The following is a 19,215-nucleotide window of genomic DNA, read 5'->3' as shown; positions in this document are numbered from 1 at the left end:
TCAGTCTTACTGGAAGGAAGATATCAACATCTCCTCCTTGCAGAGAGGTTTTGCCCCATCATCGGTCAAAACATGGGCAATGTACTGTTATATTGTCAATTTTATAATGATCCTGATTGCTTTTATATAGCTCCAGTTTGAAGTAGGTTTCCTGGTAGACCAGATTAATTTTCTATTAGTTCTCCTTGCACATTCTAATGATGACATTACTTTCAAAATTGCCAAATTCTATTTTAGATCCTGTGCTACTAGGGAACAAATGAGAAATCCTGGTCATTTATTTTTTAATTTTATTTTAAATTGTTAATGAGAACTAGATTGTTATAAGAAGACTGTAAAATCTTTCAGTTTGCTAACAGCTACAAATTGATTAAGGGTTTGGTTTCTGGTTCATGGACTATAATTAATTGTCAACAAACCCAAATGAAAAAAGGCGCATTTTATAATTTTTTTTAATACAATTTTAAATTTTTAAACAACATTTCATATTGTTCTAATACAATAAAATAGAATATCTAATTCAGCTGGTTTACAGATGAAGCATTTTAGCCAATCTCCTGATGATGTAGATGTTTCTACATGCAGGTCTTTCAAACATAAAGTCCTCCTCTATATATTATATGCCTTCATAAGTAATAAGCAATAAGTAAGTAGCCTTAGTACCTCAAGGAAACATTCTCAAGCACAATTTGTCAAATGACTTTGCCAGTATTGAGGCCCTGATTTACAAACACAATTCCATTTTTTACCCCATGTAACCTCAACAGCCAACATTCTCCAAAGAACATCTGATATGAAAAGGAAACCAACCAAAAGTCTTCTTGCAAAGCAGGTGATACATCTTCAAAATGGGACAATCAGCTTTATTACTTGTTCTGATGAAATTTTCACTTATGTAACACTTAATGGTTTTAAAACATACATAAACACACACACACCCCTACCCATCTTCAGGCATACAGTTATGTATTCTACAGAAAAAACAGGTACAGTGTTGAGGCTGTGTGTTCCCTGACATTAGTTTAAATGTGTTGCTGAAATTTCTATCTATTGGGAACACTTTCCCAGACAATAAATGTTGTCTTTAAGCGAGCTGGTGGAAACGAATCAGTAGCATTATAAACTGGCCCAGCCCTGATTCTCGTTGCCAAGCTACAGCGGCTTAAGAAACCCCCCTCCCAATAATTCCTTGTTTCTGTTATTCATCTAACAAGGGTGGTAGTAGTGGAAGCCTTTCAAAAGATCAAAAGCCACATAACTGACATGAGGTTAGAAAAATCTATTTTTTGCTTGGTAGGCTGTAGCATAAAAGAAAACATTTCCTGCTTAAAGCAATGTCAGATTTCGGAAGAACTGTAAGCTGAACCCAATCCAATTCATCACTGAAGGAATCTGGCTTGAATATAGCATACAGATCATATTGAGACAAGGTCAATCTTCTTTATATGTTACGTTTATTTTTTTTTAATTTTAGTCACTATAGTTTAGATGGCTACCAGGGCATTTACAGAATGATTAATTCATTATAATCCATTTTACCAGGCTACATCAGAGGGAGAGAAGATGAGAAGATGGTTATTCCATCAGCCCTGCTCTTGGCCTCTCCAATTGGTCATTATTTAACACTGTTTATACTTTAAAAATCAGTATCTGGGTTTTCTTTTTTTCCTCTTCTTTCTTTTTTTTCTTTTTATGATGTGTCTTTTAGGTTATAGGCCTGGAAGCAGTGCCTGTCTTGATTTTAATGATTACATGTACCCTACTCTTGTAGCATTTCTGGCTGTACAGCAGATAAAAATGCTAATAAAGATAATGCCAATTATTCTTCTGTCTCATCCACTAAGTTGTTCAATAAAATTGGCCTAAAATTAGACATTTTAAACATCTAAAAATTAGATACAGATTGCAGCACTGGACAGTATCTTCTTTGGATATATTTCACGCTCTGCAATGTAAAACACTCAAAATGTTGCTGTTATTTAGAAAGGGCGGATTCCTCAACTGGCGTACCATCAATGAAAAGGCCCTACTTTAGGCGACTCTGCTAAATACACTAGTCTTGGCAGTGATACTTGAAACAGGGCCTTTAAAAAGGAATACTGGGCATACTCATGCAGGAGGAGGGGATCTTTCAAATACTGAATTGGGCTGAAGAAGAACTGGAAGACAGTATAAACTGACTGGAGTAATGAAGTCAGAAAAACAAACACCAGAAATGCATCCTGCTGCATTCCTGCCCATTTTTTAATAGGATAACTATAAGCAGGATACATTAGAGCTTGGCTGGCTGGGGAATTCTGGGACTTGAAGCCCACACATCTTCAAGCTGCTAAGGTTGAGAAACACTGCATTAGAATATTACAGTCTGGACATAACTAAGGCATGGATAAATTGCAGCCTGACCTAAGCCCCTAAGATTTACAAAGAAAGAACAAGTTTGAACTATAAAATGTTACTCATATTAAGTCTATTATTTGCTGGACCCCAATAGCTGACTTAGGTCTACCTACTCAGCTGAATTCTTACTCCCACTGCACCCTAAATAAGATCTTGCTCACCACTACTCTGGCATATTTTACCATTGATCAAAAAACACTCTAAAGGAATTAAAAACACCTAGTATCTAATTTTGCCTAGGGTGTTTTGGAAGGCTAAAAGGCTCTGAGGCCAATTTCTGAGTCAGAAGCAGCCTTACCATGAATGAGAGACTCCAAGTTGCAGATTTAGGTGCCAGTAAAGGTGGCAGAGTAGAACACAGACAAGCCCCATCCATGTGAACGGCATTCTGTTTAAACATCATTAAAGCAATCCTTCCTTTTATTCTTTTTAAATAACTTAGAGGGTGGCCTTTGCATTTTCTGCACATTGGGGGCATGTGCTGCACTGAGCATAACCAGTGCACCTCCTTCCCCCCACTATAAGGGACATACCAAACAAGGAGGTGATATATCATTCATTGTGGCACAGGTGGTTTCATAGGCAGGGTGCATGCTTTGTAAAGAAATCAGCAGTAGTCTGACCATGCAATTTATCCTGTAATAGGCGGGTAGTTATTACAGACACAGATGGCACACAGCTTGAACTCTGACTTCCATTATTTTATCTCACAATGGTAGAGATGATCTGCAAAGAAAACTGCTTAATTAGCCGTCTCCTGTGTTGCTTAAAAAGAATAATAGTCATCAAAACATTCTATGACACCTTCCTTTCCACCCACAGTGGGAAAAAGCTTCACATCTTACAGGTTACTCTAACACAGAAAATCATCCTTTAGCCACCAAACTCTAGGCTTGTTACCTCTCTGGCTCTCAGAATCCTCCCCGTTCAGGAAGCATTTTGCTAAGCATTGTTAACCAACCTCTCTGGTTGGTTTATAAGGGAACTGACCGTCTGGGGCTGATCAGTCCTCCTGAAAAATTGCTGTAACATCAACCAGCAATATGACCACTAATTCACTTTGGAGAGAATGACTGAAAACTCAGTTCAAAAGTTCATTGCTTCTGTCCATCTTGCTTCTCTTCAGGAAGAGGCAACAAGCAGCCAGCAGGATTGGTAAGGCTGGTTGTCAGCACTTGCAATCAATTACTTCCTTCAAGGTTTCGGAGGCTGAGAGTGGAGGTGGGGAGGGGGAAGGGGAAGAGGAGGAGATTGGTGTTTTCAATCCAGCAGAGAGAGGAAGAGCGAATGCAGCCGGAGCACACCAGATGGGGCTCCTAGAGCAAGTTCTGCATTTCCCCTCCTTTTACCAGTTGGATGTAATTGGTTTGCTGAAGGCTTTGATTAACTTACCTCTTCTGCTGCAGAGCTTCATCAAGGGTTTCCTGCTTCTCTTGCAGCAGCCGCTGGAGGTGCTTCATTTCTCGCTGGTACTGAGCAGTCCTCCCCGCAAATTCCTTCTCTTGCTCTGTCACTTTGAGACTGATGTCCCCAAGCTTGCCAGCAGCTGTCTTTTTATACACCTGTGAGAGTTGGAGCAGAGTCCAGTTAAAAGCACAGCTGGGGCTGCAGGTGCATAGATGGATCATAACCAGGGGGGGAAGATGGTTCTTTCTCACGGTTGCTTCACCCTGAATCACGGGATGCCTGGTTCAGAGAACAAATCGGGTAGGTTGGAAATGACCTGATCATCTTTCTTCAAGCTTTTCTACTATATGCACTTGCCAACAAAGACAAAATGTCACTGCCTCGGCAGACGGTGCTGTTTCACCCTAGGATTCTCTTGTAGAAAGGCTGTTCTAAATAGCTTCAAAGCCAAATATTGGTTTGACCAGGCAGGAAGAATAGCTAGACTTTAAACACGTGTTGCTTATCTACAAGGTCAACAGTCATGTTTTAATGATTGATTTACATGTAATGATAAAGAGATGTGACTGTACATTACGGGTTACTAATCTTTTAATCTTAGCACAAGAAGGAAAAAAGCAACAACCTTAGCTTTGCATTTGATGCTTCTGTTACTGTAATGGCTATGTATTTGTTTTCTCTCTGGAATACTGGAATGTCACACTTTCCTCCTTTCTCTAGCACTTAGCATGCCTTCTTTAGAAAAAGTCTGACATACAAATGGAGCTTTTTAAGCTATTCTGGGACAAATATTGCATTAAACTAAATTTTACCTCTGAATAATAAAAATTCAGAATGCTTCAATAGGCAAGTACCATTGTCATATAAGTCTGAAAGGAAAGATATGTTTCTTACAGCAAGTATTTTCTTTCCAGCAAATCTAGATTGATTGGTTGACAATTACTCTGATGGTGAGAGCTATATTCCTGCCTCAAGTCTACAGAGTCTGAAAATTCATCCAGTTGGAGAGATATACTTTCTGAAATCAGCTCTTTGCAGTGATTTTCATGAGTAAAAAAAAAATGGAATAATCGGGACAAAAATTGGAGCAACACTGAATAATGTAGCCTGTAAAATTTCATGTGTGAGTTACTGCATAAATACTGAAACAGATTGAGTTGTCTCATTCCATCTCTTGAAACTGATCATAGAAATCTACCACTGAGAATATTAAGAGTTTGCTTATTAGAGAAGTTGATTGTGATTGTCATCTGGGGTTTTGGAGATACTTGAATTCTATGGGAATATGCTCAGAATTCAGTATAGCACATTTCACTCCATGGCATTCCTTGACAAAAGTTCCTGTGCAAAAGTTAAGAGAGACAGGACAGGCCCAGATGGAATAGTTTGATCCAGGACATCTTCTATGTTCAAAACTGATGAGAGTAAGCTTTTGGAAATGTGGTTGAACCGCACTGGCCTATCTACTTTATATCAGCCCACAGATGCACCCTTAGCAGCTTTTCTGATTTTTTGTAGCTGGTTATGATATGCATTGCTTTACTTTTGTAGTTTAATCTAATCTGGATTAAAATCTAGATTATATAAATTAGCTAGTGAGGTGGGGCAAGGACCTTTCTATGTGAAACGTACTTTATCTTTGATATATGTATAATTTCACATTTGAACATATACAGCGGTTTTTGTTAAAGTGGCATAGAGAATGGAAAGTTGAACTGCCAAATATGAGGCATCTATAGGAGCATAAATATTAATAGCTATTCCAGCTAGCAATACCTTTGAATTGTGGAGCCAATGATTTGTATGTGTAGGTTTCATTTCAAACTGTCATTACCGGTAAAAAGATTTGGAGGGAGTGGGTGTTTCTCACAAAAACTGAATGCAGTAAATTTTGAAAGTAGAAGGACCAATATAAAGACAAAAAGCAAAGAAAGAAAGGAATGGGATGAATTCAGAAATGAAAAAAATCTAACTTAGCTAACCCAGCAAATTTCAATTACAGCCTTTGATCTTGGATATTGGTAAAACAAAACAATATTCTGTATGCAGAATGACTTGGTTCATATATTCAATGTATGTGAATAATATATTCATTAAATGCAAGGGCTTATTTGGGCTTCCCTCTCAATTTAAAATTCTATAAAGAAATACTGAAAAAATAGTCAGGAAAGTCAAGTTGGCCAGATATTGTATAGTATCTGCCTTAAATACTAGTATTCATCATCACTTTTTGTTCCCTTTTTGAAGGGATCTGTATAAGCAGAAAATTCTGCTCCCTGGAAATTGTCTCAGCATTACCAGTGTGTCCTCTTGGGCAGCCAGTAGGAAACAGCGACATGTAAAAATGTTAGTGGGATAACTTTCTGCCTAGGACAGGAATAAATTCTAGGGCCATTTCTCTTATAGCAAACAAATGTTGTTATTTAAACAGCCTTGCCACCAAACGATATTCCTTTTACCTGAGATCTATCACGTCTTTTTTTCCTGAAAATGAAAACATTTTCAAAACCTCTTCCATTATGCCCCCAACATCCCACCCCAGATCTTCCCAAGTTCTCTCTTCTGCCATGATTAAATAAATGCAGCTTGTCAACTGAATATTGCTTTTGATGGCAACGCTGTCAACTTCCTGCATGTTGTGCAGCTGCCAAAGTAAAAAGGGCCATCAAGGATCAGGACAGCCAACTTTGTATTGCAAGAGGTAGCATTTACTGAGACAAACAATATAACCTCAAACATGCTTTATTTGGAACTGATTACTGGGGAGGTGATGGGGGCCACCCAGAACTACTGTGATAATGAAATATTTGGATCCTTTTCAACCTAGTTTCTGGACTGGATTTTGGACTAAGATGGTCTTTGTTGCCTTGAAGGATAACCAGTCACTATGGCCATACTGGGTGGATCCATGGTCTGATTCAGTGTAAGACACTCCTTCTATATTTGCATGACAAAATGAACAGAACAGCATTACTATTTGGATTCACTGAGAATATGTAGTGGTATTCAATTCCATCAATCATGATATCTTGCTGGACTGGAACTTGGGATCATCTTACTGAATTTTCTTCAATTTTTCCTGGAGGGCGGATATCAGAGATGACATGGAGCAAATTTGTGAGATGTTGCAAGAATATCTGAGGTATAAATTAAATAGAAAGGCAGAGCTAACCAGAAACCTGGGAACAGTACCATCAATATGCTAAAGAAACCCAGATCTCTTTCCTTTTTATATAATACCAGCAAGGCAGTACAGGTTAATGACCATTTGTTCAGCGACCGTTCGAAGTTACAATGGTGCTGAATGAGACTTATGACAGGTTCTCAAAGTTGCGGCCGTCACAACTGGCTCGCAATTATGGTGGCCACAACATCCCACTGTCACTTGATCACCATTTGTGACCTTCACTGCCTGCTTCTGACAAGCAAAATCAGTGGGGAAGCTGGAAGGAGGTTGCAAATGGTGATCACGTGATGTGCTTAACTGCGTGGGATTCGCCTAACGACAACAACTGGAACTGCTGTCAAAGGCAGCGCAGTCACATGACCTCTTTTATGACCACATTGCTTAGCAACTGAGTTCCTGGTCCCAATTACCACCGTTAACTGAGGACTACCTGAAATAGGTCCGTACAGTGCCTGAAATCAGTTATGAATTCTATATACCCTTTTCATCACATTTATTTATGAGATTTACAGGTAGTCCTTGACCTATGACCATTCATTTAACAACCGTTTGAAGTTACGACCACACTGAAAAAAAACACTTAAGACCATTGCAGTGTCCCTGCAATCATGTGGTCAAAATTTGGGCACTTGGCAACCAGCATATATTTACAATGGTTGCAGTGTGCTGGGGTCATGTGATCGCCATTTCCAACCTTCCCAGGGGGCTTCTGACAAGCAAAGTCAATGGGGGAAGCCAGATTCAGTTAATGATTGCATGATTCACTTAACAACCACAGTGATTCGCTTAATGACTACAGCAAAAAGGTCATAAAATCTGGCATGACTCACTTAATGACTCCATTACTTAGTGATGAAGTTCCAGTCCCAATTGTGGTCATAAGTCAAGGACTACCTGTATATAGCCTTGATCCTTAACAGATTCTAGATGTTTGCACACCTTTATGAATGCCACAAACCTGTGACAAGTAAGAGTACTAAAATAAACTTAGCAAAAGTTTAAAGGATACTAAAGCTTTATATAACTAGTTCCAAATCCTCCTCCTTTTCTTGGGACTCTAGCAGTTCATTATTCAGAGCTGGGTTCTCTCTTTTTGTTAAGATGCCTCTTCCTCCCAAGCAGATGCTTCATAATAAGATTCTTTAGTGGCTGTGAAAGTTCAACTGAATCTGTCTCGGTAAGTGCCTTGCAGGATGAGGATAAATGCTAAGACTAGCAAGGTGGGAACCAGTGGTACCCAGATTAGAGATATGTTATATAATCATAGTTTATCTACCTCCCAAGGCCATCAAAACACCAGCCAAGTATCCATTAAGTCACAAACATCTGAGGAATAAGCCATGAGTTTAAATTCTGGAGCACAGATGTATCTATTTATGTACTTTTTAAAAATATATTACCAATTTCCAAACAGACTCATGGTGTACAATAAACTAAAATAAAAGTAATAGAAAAAGTAAATTAGAACATTAATATTCTAATATAATTAGAAAAAATACAAAAATATTAATCCTTAAAACCATCACCAAATCTGTAATACTGTAATAAAAATAAAAAGCATATTGATAACAGGTCTTAAATAAATGCAATTTTGAACAGCTCTGTTTTCAAAGCTTTTCTAGAGGTCAGTAGTGAAAGGGGAGAGAGAGAGAGAGAGACTTCTTAGCATTAAAATGAACAATCAGCTGTTGTGTTTAAAGCATCATCCTTGTCCTGCAATAAAGATTCTAATCTAGCCAACTCATGACTTAAGGTCTTCTGCTAAGTCAAACCAGGTGCTGACTAAGGGGTTTAATGTCTGGAGACATGTTCTTTAGTACCAAGCCCTGATGTGAAGCCTTACAAAGAGGGTGGAAAACTGGGTGGCTTAGGAACAGCCACAGTATAGCTGAAAGTATTATTAACTAAGATCTTCTTGGAATAGGTCCTCAATGGTTGTTTTGCTAGTATTCTTCAGATATTCTTCAGGATAGATTCCATGATAACAGGATATTTCCATATAATTTTTCTCTTCCTCCTCAAAAAAAGATTCTATGGAACTTTAGCCAGACTAGAATCTGAATCAAACCTGATTCAATTCTGAAGTGATATAGGATAGAGAAACAGCTGATCCAAGACTAGCTTGATGGATATAGCTGCACTGCTTAAGTGGAATTCCTGGATGCTAGTAGTGTCTATGAGGACTTTTTAGCAGTTTGCTAAATGAAGAGCTTCATTTAATTTTTTTTCTAATATCCAATAAAAAATACTTATTTGGGTAAAAATACTTGTTCTGTAAGTATTCTGTAAATACTTACAGAAATAAGTATGTGTGTAAATACTTACTTAAAGAAATATAGCTGTTTCTTATTCTTGCTCTTGATAAAATTATTTCCTTATGCTCTGGATTCCAAAATTCTTTTTATTTATGATCATTATTTTCCCAATGTGTTTTAATATTATTGAAGGTTACCACAAACACAGGAGCTAAATTCAATATCTAAATAAATAACCTGAAGACTAACCTGAAGACCTATCTGTTTCTAGACTGGGTATTTTATTTAAAGAAAAGACAGAAGCAACTTAAATTACATTACACATTCAATTTCATAGAATTGCCTCCTGATAAAACACCCTGCTGTTGCTTTCCTTAACCTTGGATGCTCCCATTAAAATTCCATCACTGCTGCATGGCAACATGAGGGTGATGAGTCAAGGCTGAACCAGTTCTTTTTAACGGAAAGTCTGAATAGGAGTATATAATATTTTCAGGTGAAAGAGAAACTGCTATGAAATGAAAAGTCACACTGATATAACTACCAGAGGAGCAAAACAAAAACCTCACCCCCACCAGCACTGGGAAAGCATGCCACAGTATATAAATAGAGAGCAAACCCCATCCCATTTTAGCACTGAAGATGTTACCTAGCCGGGTAATGAAACATTTGCAAGAAAAGAACCAAGCTCAGAGAATCCCAAGGACTCCACTGATCTATTTTTCAAATTCTGACAAATTTACACCAAGCATGTACACTAAAGAAATATAAGAAACTTAGATATAGGTTCCTTTTAAAAAAATGACAATACTCTACCCAGTTAAATGTATTGTGTCATTAAAATGAACGAGAACAATAAAGCCTCCTCTCTGCAAATCCAGACACAAATTACAAAGTTCTAGGAACATTTATGCATTTCAATAAGAATCATATCTTATGGGTTTGCAAGTATGTTAAACATTCATCAAAGCTGGATTGTTGCAACCGTCATGTTTATCCTTTAGATTCTATCCACAACTGAAGCTCAAATATTTTCCAGCCAAATGAAAGTTGTCTGAATATGTTTGTTTGTTTATATATCAAATATGTCACTGTCCATCTCATTGAAAAGTGACTCTGGTATCTATTTCAATGTGGATAGATGACAACAGATCCTAAATGCACTAAGGATATGCTCCTTGTCACTAAGAGATAGAGCCTGTGCAAGTTTGTGTGTTACATTAAATTGTTATTTTAATGTAAAGGATGTTAAATGCATGCATGCATGCATAAATAAATAAATGTAGGACTTCAACCTTAATCTAGTGCAGATACTATATAATGTCCCCCCAAATAATTGTGAAAGGAGAGTAGAGAGGAATGTAATATTCCAATGAGTGTTTCTGAGATACAAGATAAAACAGAAGGTCAAACGTTTGCCACCTGTAAGGTTCACTAGTTGATACTGAGTTGCCCTCTTGCTCTAACTTCTCAGGGTCATGTTAGAGTAACATCTGGGGAAGTCCCACAATGGTTTAATCAACTTCCTTGGATTTCATATATGATTACGCTAGATGAATTGATTCACTCAAATTTTTATCCAAATCTCAAATTCTGATGTTAAAATGGAAAAAAAATGTATTAGTTTCAAAATTCTACACTCAAAGTTCACTACTATTAATACATGTTTTGCCTCTATAAAATCCTAAGTTCAGTCTTGACCATCTCCAGCTAGAGGTTTTTCCCAGTCCTGTCTGAAACCCTGGAAAACTACCGCCATCTTACAGTAATGTAAATAATACAGCTCTGAATGGACGAATATCATGACAACAATAAGATAGCTTTCCACATTCCTAAATATTTTGGCTTAGGAAACAACAGGAGACAAGATTAGTTTTTAATCACTTTCTGTGCTTTGAAGAAAATGATACTAGAAGTTAATCTGAGCAAAAATGGTAAATATTGATCAAATAATCAAGAAAAGGTTGAATACATTCTATAGGCAACTTCCAGTAGAATATAAGCTGCATGAAGTAAAACAAGACTAACTTTATAAAATTATATGAAATTAAAAATAGTATGCTCATAATGAGAAATGGTTTAATTCATCAATTTAACTTATTATCCCTTTTTTCAATAATGGAACTACAGAAATATACAGTACTATCAAAAAGGCATGATAAAAAGAGTACAAAAACTTACTGCTGTTCTCTTTCTACAGTGTGCCTAATGTGAAGATGAATTATCTGCCAACAGATGGGGAAGAAAAAGTGCTGAACGATGAGTTGGAATGCAAAATCTGTTACCAGAGATTCAATGTCCAGAGTCGCAAGCCCAAACTCCTGGACTGCCTCCATAGAGTGTGTGCAAAATGCCTAACTAAAATCCTTCAGGTAGGAAGTGGCTCTCTTTGTCTTAGCTGCCCTTTCTGTCGGCATGAAACAGAGCTGCTGGAAGAAGAAGTAGAAGGACTCCCTGATGATTTAAATGTCTTGTCCAAACTCGTAACCAAAGACAAACCAGCATGGAATTCAGAGTGCAAGGAAGTTCTCCTGACACCAAAGAACTTGGCTTCATCAAGTCCTTCACATGGGTCATCAAACTGCCTGGTGATAACCATCATGGAAGTACAGAGAGATTCCACACGGACTCCAAGCCAAAACACCCTCTCAGATTATTACACAGATCACAGCCTTGACTCAGAATCTATCAACTCCCACAATCAGCTAGACCAAGATGTTTTCTCCAAGCTCTGTAATCATGTTCCCAGAATACTAGTGTGGCTGCTTGGATTTTTCTACTTTGGTTCTTTGCCACTTGGAATCTATTTATTGGTGATTCAGAAAGTGACCCTTGGAATTGTCTGTGTCAGTCTTGTACCATCCAGTTTGACTGTGTGTCTTGTGTATGGTTTTTGTCAGTGCCTCTGCCAGGGAATGTGTGATTGTTCTTCTAGAAACTGATGCCAAACACAAAAAGATATTTGAACAGCTAAAAGCTTACATTTTTGTTTTTTTTAATGTGACTATAAGGAGGGAGGGAGGGAGGGAGGGAGGGAGGGAGGGAGGAAGGAAGGAAGGAAGGAAGGAAGGAAGGAAGGAAGGAAGGAAGGAAGGAAGGAAGGAAGGAAGGAAGGAAGGAAGGGCATCCATCTATGAACAGATATTTTCAACATTCTATTCTTCTGACTATTTACTAAAAAATGAATAAATACGAATCTAGAAAGATAAAATGTTTATCTGGGAGAAGGTTGGTATTTTGAGAATGCAATATTGTCTTATTTGACAGAAGCTAATCTCGTACTACTTGCTCAAAGCACTGGATCACTACAAGCAGGGGAAATTTAGTTTTTCTTCTACATGTCCCTGAATGCAGTCCTTTAATATATTCGGAAGGTTGCCTCTTATGCAGTCACAGGATAGACCAGAAGCTAGTGAGAAGAATGCTTTCCCCTGAGAAACTAGTCTGAAGTTATTTTCCCTACTCCCTGAACTGTTACGTTAATGGGGGATAAGAGGGAAGAATTGTTTTATTTCCTCTTTAGAGGCTGGGGCCATGCTTAATTTGATTCATGGCTAGGTTGAAAAAGGTAGCTATGAATTTATCTCTTGTTCTGCATAGGAGGCAGAAAAGATCAGGGACAGTGAGATTACAACTCTTGAACTCTTCCATGCTCTGTCAAATTGGATGGCACTTTAGCCAATGTGAAATAAAAATATAGATCTATATGTGCTACAGTCTGAAAAATAAACTAGACTATTTCTATCAATATAGAATTTTCTGATAAAGTTTAGATATTACTGATAAAAATGTATATCTATAAATAGTGTTGCTAAATCAAAATGACCACTTTTATGTATATGGCTATGTATCCATGCACTTTTATGTATATGGTTATGAAGCTGGGATGCTAGAAAATAAGAGAGTTCTGTTTTATTGTATGCACTGTCATATTCTGCAATAGACATTCTATCAGTATAAAAAGGAGGACGCATCAACATTTTTGACTAGAAGATACTAATTTTTGAACCCTACTGCTTTACAAGTGAGAAGAAAAAATACTTCTGAAAATCATGCCAGAATTAATAACATTATTGTCTTGTTTAAAATCTGGTAAAGTCAACAACAATCTTTTGCACTTTGATTCAGATAGTCTGGTGTCACCCATCCTTATCTCAAAACAATTGCCATTCCAAGCAGTTGGCACATTTCAGCACTTTGGCAAGCTGCAGAAGCCTCTATGTATTAAAACTACTGCTGAAGCCAATCCAACACTTAGGAGCCACATTCCTGTGGAAGCCCTCTGAATACTTTCTCCAGAACCAGCTGTGGAAGGGCTGGCTGGCTGAACTCAATCTCTTGCATAAGCAGGAACATGCAACTTTCTTTGCAGCTACCATTTTTAAGAGACTATAGGAAATGTAACTGGTGATACTGAGCAAGGCTCTCATTCCTGATCCCTTTCAGGGGACGAACTGGGGGGGGGGGATGGGGGACTCATAGAGTACCTCTTGGTAGAATTTGGCCCCTTAGTCTCTCCCACACTAAAAGAGTCAGACGGAGGGGGATTTTAAGCAATGAAACAAATGCTTCTATGAGCACCCATTTTGCCCCTTAATCCCCACCAAAATTGATTCTTCCCACCACAAATCTGCCTATCCTGCTTCACTGAGAGAGAATTTCACCAAGGGTTCATAAGTCACCAGCTTTATACGACTGGATGGAACTGATCATGTCCTGCAGGTTTTGTACAGACTGGGATAGGTAAAAACAAACAACAATACTAGGCTTCTGCAGACTTGCAATAGTTCAGCTGTTAAGGCCAAATTGACCATTATTCTCTAATACAATCCCCCAAACTTCAAAAACTCCAGAGAGCAACATGCTTAACCCACAGCATCCTTTAAGCCTAGAAATCTCTTTCCATTCTTCCTACTACCAAGCTAGAAATATTAAGAACCCATACTTTGTATTTCATAGAACAAAGAATGGTATTATTAATACTTCCAGTTTATAATCAATCTAAAGAATTTGATATACTCTATGCCAGTGTTTCTCAACCTTGACAACTTTAAGATGTGTGGACTTCAACTCCCAGAATTCCCCAGCCAGCATGCTGGCTGGGGAATTCTGGGAGTTGAAGTCCAGACATCTTAAAGTTGCCAAGGTTGAGAAACATTGCTCTATCCCCTAACAAGCTGTAGTTATAAAGTCCATCCTCCCCATCAATTCTCCAATACGAGTTTAGATGATGGGATTTGCTGTCTAACAAATCTGAAAATATACTGAAAAGCAGCAAATAGTACAAAGAGTCTTGATCATTTCACTATTCCTCTCAAAATCAAATAGTTAACCAGAAACAAATGAAAGTTCAAACAACTCATGCATATTTATGAAAGATTAAAATATTTTAATTTGATGAAAATTACACTCAGCTGTAATTTTTGTTCTATGACTAAAAAAGGTGAAAAAAGTGAAAGAAACAAAAATTAGGTCTACTGCCAATTTAATTTCAGTGTTCTCACATTTCATCAAATCTTTATTTTAAGGCTAAGAGGAAGAAAGAGAATAGACAACAAGCTTCTGAAACTGAAAGGGCAAAACTACTCAGCTTTATGTAATGTGATGCTAAAAGATTATGAAATTTATCATTACAATAACTGTTGCAGAAAAATTAAAATGACATGCTTTTGCAAGCACCCATACACTAGAAAACCAGTTTTGCTGTCATTATACAAAAATAGGTAAGTTGGAAATACCACTTGCAAACATTATTACCTGATTAACCAATATTATTTGTTTGTATGTAAGAAACTGAAACATTTGGTCTAAATATGTTTCCTCATGGAAAATATAAAGATGTTAATGTTAGAATAGTAAGCTTTCTCAAAAACGGTTGGTATAAGAATAATCTTTACAACAGCTTATTAACCAAGAAGAAATTAAAATCCAAAAAAGGTTTTAGGCCAACCAGGTCATTTCCTGAAGGAAGGATCAAGTTAACAATCACATTAGGAAATATTTAAAATATTTTGGTAGGCAGGTTTGCTGGAAAGCAACAAGTACACAGAATGATAGCTTGCATATCCTACTTGTGATTCCCTAAAAGCATCTGGTTGACTACTGCCACAATACTAGACTAAACAGACTTCTGGTTACCTCCTCATTTCAAGTCGTTAAATGGATCTCAGAAATAATTTGTTGTTGTTGTTGCAGGATCCATCATAAGAAAACAATAGCACAAAACTTCTGGTGTAAGTTCAAAACAACCATAATAATTTCCAGAAGAATGTATAAATATTAATTGAAATCCAATAGTTTGTTTACTTGTACATGGTGTACATTGTATTGAATATTGTTAAGTGTAGGGGAAAAAGGGCTAATCTGTCTTCTTTGTCAAAGCAGCTGAACTGTCATTTTGAGCCAGATGCTGAATCCCATGTTGCTCAACTAATTCATGATAAACCTTCACATTCTTTCACATGATTAGTTAGAAGTAATCATGTCTTGATAATCTGAGAATGTATATCTAAATACTATTTAAAAATTAGCACTACCAATTTCCACCTCACCACAATTTTATGAAATAGAATGAACAATGAGATATTCATAATGAGTAGAGATGTGCAAGATACATTTTGTCCCAGACCATGGTGAGCCTACTTCTGAACTATGCTGTCCTGGGAGAGGTTTGGCAATTTCCGGAAGTAACTCTGAACCAGAAGCAGTTTGAGATGTTCCAAGGGTGATCTGGCTACAAAATAGCCTGTTTTGTCCAGAACATCATGTTTGACCTGTCACACTTCTATGTTTTCATAAAAGCATATATCTGAGACTCCACACTGAAAATTAAGTAACAGATACCATACTATATCACACAAATATTTAAAAGAATGTACTTACCTTTACCTTCTCTTCTAATCTTCCTAGACGTATATTTCCTTCCATTATTTTGTTGAGAACGCCATGCTTCTCTTTCTCCAAGGAACTGGCCTAGGGGAATGCAGGAACGTAGTGTGTGAGTTCTCAATGGATTTTCTTCTCTAAAACTTATTCAGCTAAATTTTAAGTTCCCAGATGGTAGAGACTGGATAAGAAGCTATTTTAAATCAAACAATATTCAATCATCTACCCAGTGTTACCTAGCTGACAAAAGCTCCCTACAATTTCCTGCAGAAGTCCTTCACATAACTAGCTATGTGAGATCCTTTCAGACAATGATTGTCTGTGATCTTCTGGTTCAGGAAATCAAGCCACTGTTCAAAACTAAAGTGAATAAGACATCCAAATACTTGTCTTACAAAATACAAGGATTTTACATCATTCCTAGATTTCTTTAAAATGAATACTGGATTAAGTGAAGTTTAAATATATGTTATCTTATTTTACATGAAGCATCCTAACTTAGCACAAGAATCTACAGAAAAATATGTGTGAGGTGCTGCCTTAATTTATATGGCAAGTTCTTCATTAAGTTAATACAAATTCAGTGTATTAAAATTATTAAATAATATAATAATAATTTCTTCTTCTTGGAATAGTTTTATGGAGTACATTCATCTCTCATCATAAAAAAGGCCAATCTATTCAGCAATGGTGCATGGCATATCTAAAAATTGGTGTTTGGCACCTGTAATTTTCAGGAAAACGCTTTGCAATGTATGTTAGCGCCACAATATCAATCAAGTCTGCTGTCATTCACATTCGCAACTTAAAAACATGCATATTTATTTAGAAATTACTCCCAAGAAACTTATTCTTAGTTTGTGCATGCATGGGATTACAGACCATGGGTCAACCACGGTTTTCACTGTTCAAAACATTTTAATATCTCAAAGCATTATCTCATGTCTAATATTTTATTTTATGTGTATTATTTTATGTGCATTTTAATTTTTGTACCATGATGGAAATGCTTTTAATTTATTGTATGGTTGTCTATCACCCAGAGTTACTTTCTGAGATGGGCAGCCATACAAACGGAATAAATAATATAATATAATAATGCTTTCACTCCTTGAAGGTCAGTCTTTTGAACCAGAAATTAAATATGTCTTTGATTCTTTTATTTACCAGGTTTAAAAGCTGATCACGTTCTTGAGTTATACTTTCTGCCAAGCTGATCATATTTACTAGATACTGGTGTGCAGCCATCTCCTTTTCCATTGTTTCTTCCAAGTGCTGCTTCAGAAGACCTATCTTCTTCTGCGATCGCCTGAATGGTTTTGTTGAAAGGCAGAAAAAACTCTTAGGGATCAATTCAAAATCAGTTCTATTTTAATTCAGTATTGGAATTCAAGATTCACAACATGAAATTATACTTGTTTTAACACATCAACCAGACAATAACAAATCAGTCATCAAATGTCCACTGAAACAGGACTGTTTTAATGGCTTTGGGAAAAGCCCGCAAGGAGAGTGCCAGGCATACCTTCAGGGATAAAGTATTGTATACCATGGGGACAATTACAGAGAAAGATGACAACATTTTAAAATGCTTTTCTCAGCTATGAGGACTACAAATATGTACCTTATTTAAAACAAGTATTAGCTTTACTTTGATTATAACATTAAACTCAACCTTAAAAAGCTTTCAGTATTCTAAAAGAAGCAGCCCACTTCATGTCTGATTACCAAAAACTGTATTTTTGAGAGGGTGCAAAAGAAAGGAAAAAAAACAAGAACAAAAATAAGTCAACCTTTTAATCTTCTGTGCCATTTCCAGCTCAGCTTCTAGAACCTTGTTTTCTGCCTTCAGGTCATTTTTCTCTAGAAGAAGGCTCTTTGTTTCTGCTTGAACAGACGCTAGTTTTTTCATTAGTTCCTGCGTCTCCATCTCTCTCTTTTGCTGTTCCACCTGCAATTGGCTTCAGTAACAAAAATGAAAATCAGGCAGCAAACAAAAGTACCTAATTCCTAACTTGGAGAATGTATTGAACAATTACAATTGATTCAGTAGTGAAAAAAAATATTTCTGATGACATGGCAATTATTGTAAATGTTAAAAGCTAATGAAAACATTTGGCATATAGACAGAACCCACTTCATGAACTCTAAGGAGCCTAAACCAAAACAGACTACCAAAAGACTACAGGTCAAACTAGACATGAGTTCAATCTGCACCTGCAATTAACATGCAGGCTTTTTAAAAGGAAAATTGCATCAGCGGGGATGGGGATATTACTTTTGTTGCTGGTGTTACTATAGTAGGCCAACCCTTAATGAATGTACAGCACTTACAATACAACACACAATTAAAACTAAATGCACAGGGTACAAAAATCCCAACATTATAACGTCAAAAAAGTATTCCAAATCAAATGCTAATAACAACAATATAAGAGCAACTCAATAATCAACAGCAAACATTCCCCAAACACCATCTGAAAAAGTTTCGTTTTCACCTATTTCCTGAGGGCCATTATGAAAAGGACCACTCTAACTTTCAGAGGGAGACTGTTCCAAGATTGGTGCCAAGATGGAAAAACAGCACTTTCTGGTCTCAGCCCTCCTCACCTCATGGAAATGGGGCACCATAAGCAGCTTCTAATACCATGGTTGCCACGCTCCTGAAATGGGATCTTAACTTTTCCTTCCCTTATTATGGTGCTGCTTGGCATCATAATTCATTCTGAAGAAAATTCCTCAGTGCAGTAGCAATGCCAAAGGAGGGATTCTCTGCAGGACGCCAACGCCTGCAATACAGCACACAAAACCCCCAGCTTGCCTATGACTCACCCAGATGGTGGACACAGTCCTCCAAAGTTTAACAAAATATATCTTTCTTTATTAGGAAATGACTCAATCTTGTGAGACCACAGAATCAGGTAAGATTTCAAGTGTTCTCTCAGATAAAATCTCATGTGATTGGATGATCTTTTAAGGCTTCAGTCATTTCTAAAAGGTGGCTGACCTCTGCTATATAAACTTAAGCAAAACTATCTTCTGATATGAGGTTGTTCTGTCATTTGGACAAATACACACTACTGC

The 19,215-nt window shown here is 37.1% G+C and overlaps 2 protein-coding genes across 2 annotated transcripts in view; one reads left to right on the top strand and one right to left on the bottom strand.

Moving 5' to 3' along the window:
- Positions 1–19,215, bottom strand: part of CEP89 (centrosomal protein 89) — a 43,989-nt gene that overhangs the window by 7,023 nt on the left and 17,751 nt on the right. Inside the window, exons 15-18 of the mRNA XM_088136061.1 lie at positions 17,925–18,092; positions 17,299–17,440; positions 16,129–16,218; positions 3,790–3,959 (exon numbers count right to left, since the gene is read on the bottom strand). Of these exons, the coding sequence (XP_087992187.1) occupies positions 3,790–3,959; positions 16,129–16,218; positions 17,299–17,440; positions 17,925–18,092 (570 nt within the window). The remainder of the gene's footprint in view (positions 1–3,789; positions 3,960–16,128; positions 16,219–17,298; positions 17,441–17,924; positions 18,093–19,215) is intronic.
- Positions 3,952–12,256, top strand: LOC112540537 (E3 ubiquitin-protein ligase RNF182-like). Its single transcript, XM_025166141.2, has 2 exons — positions 3,952–4,104; positions 11,447–12,256. Exon 2 carries the CDS (start codon positions 11,463–11,465, stop codon positions 12,186–12,188), a length of 726 nt encoding a protein of 241 aa, XP_025021909.1. The 5' UTR covers positions 3,952–4,104; positions 11,447–11,462; the 3' UTR covers positions 12,189–12,256.

This window comes from Python bivittatus, unplaced genomic scaffold, assembly GCF_059951505.1.
Source record: "Python bivittatus isolate LINGU-HERP-01145 unplaced genomic scaffold, Pbiv_v1 ctg000190_np1212, whole genome shotgun sequence".
Lineage (NCBI taxonomy): Eukaryota > Metazoa > Chordata > Lepidosauria > Squamata > Pythonidae > Python > Python bivittatus.
This window is presented reverse-complemented; position numbering and strand designations above follow the sequence as displayed.

What these genes read in the sequence shown, in the direction of transcription:
- LOC112540537 (XM_025166141.2), top strand. Translation starts at nt 11,463, where the DNA reads ATGAATTATCTGCCAACAGATGGGGAAGAAAAAGTGCTGAACGATGAG.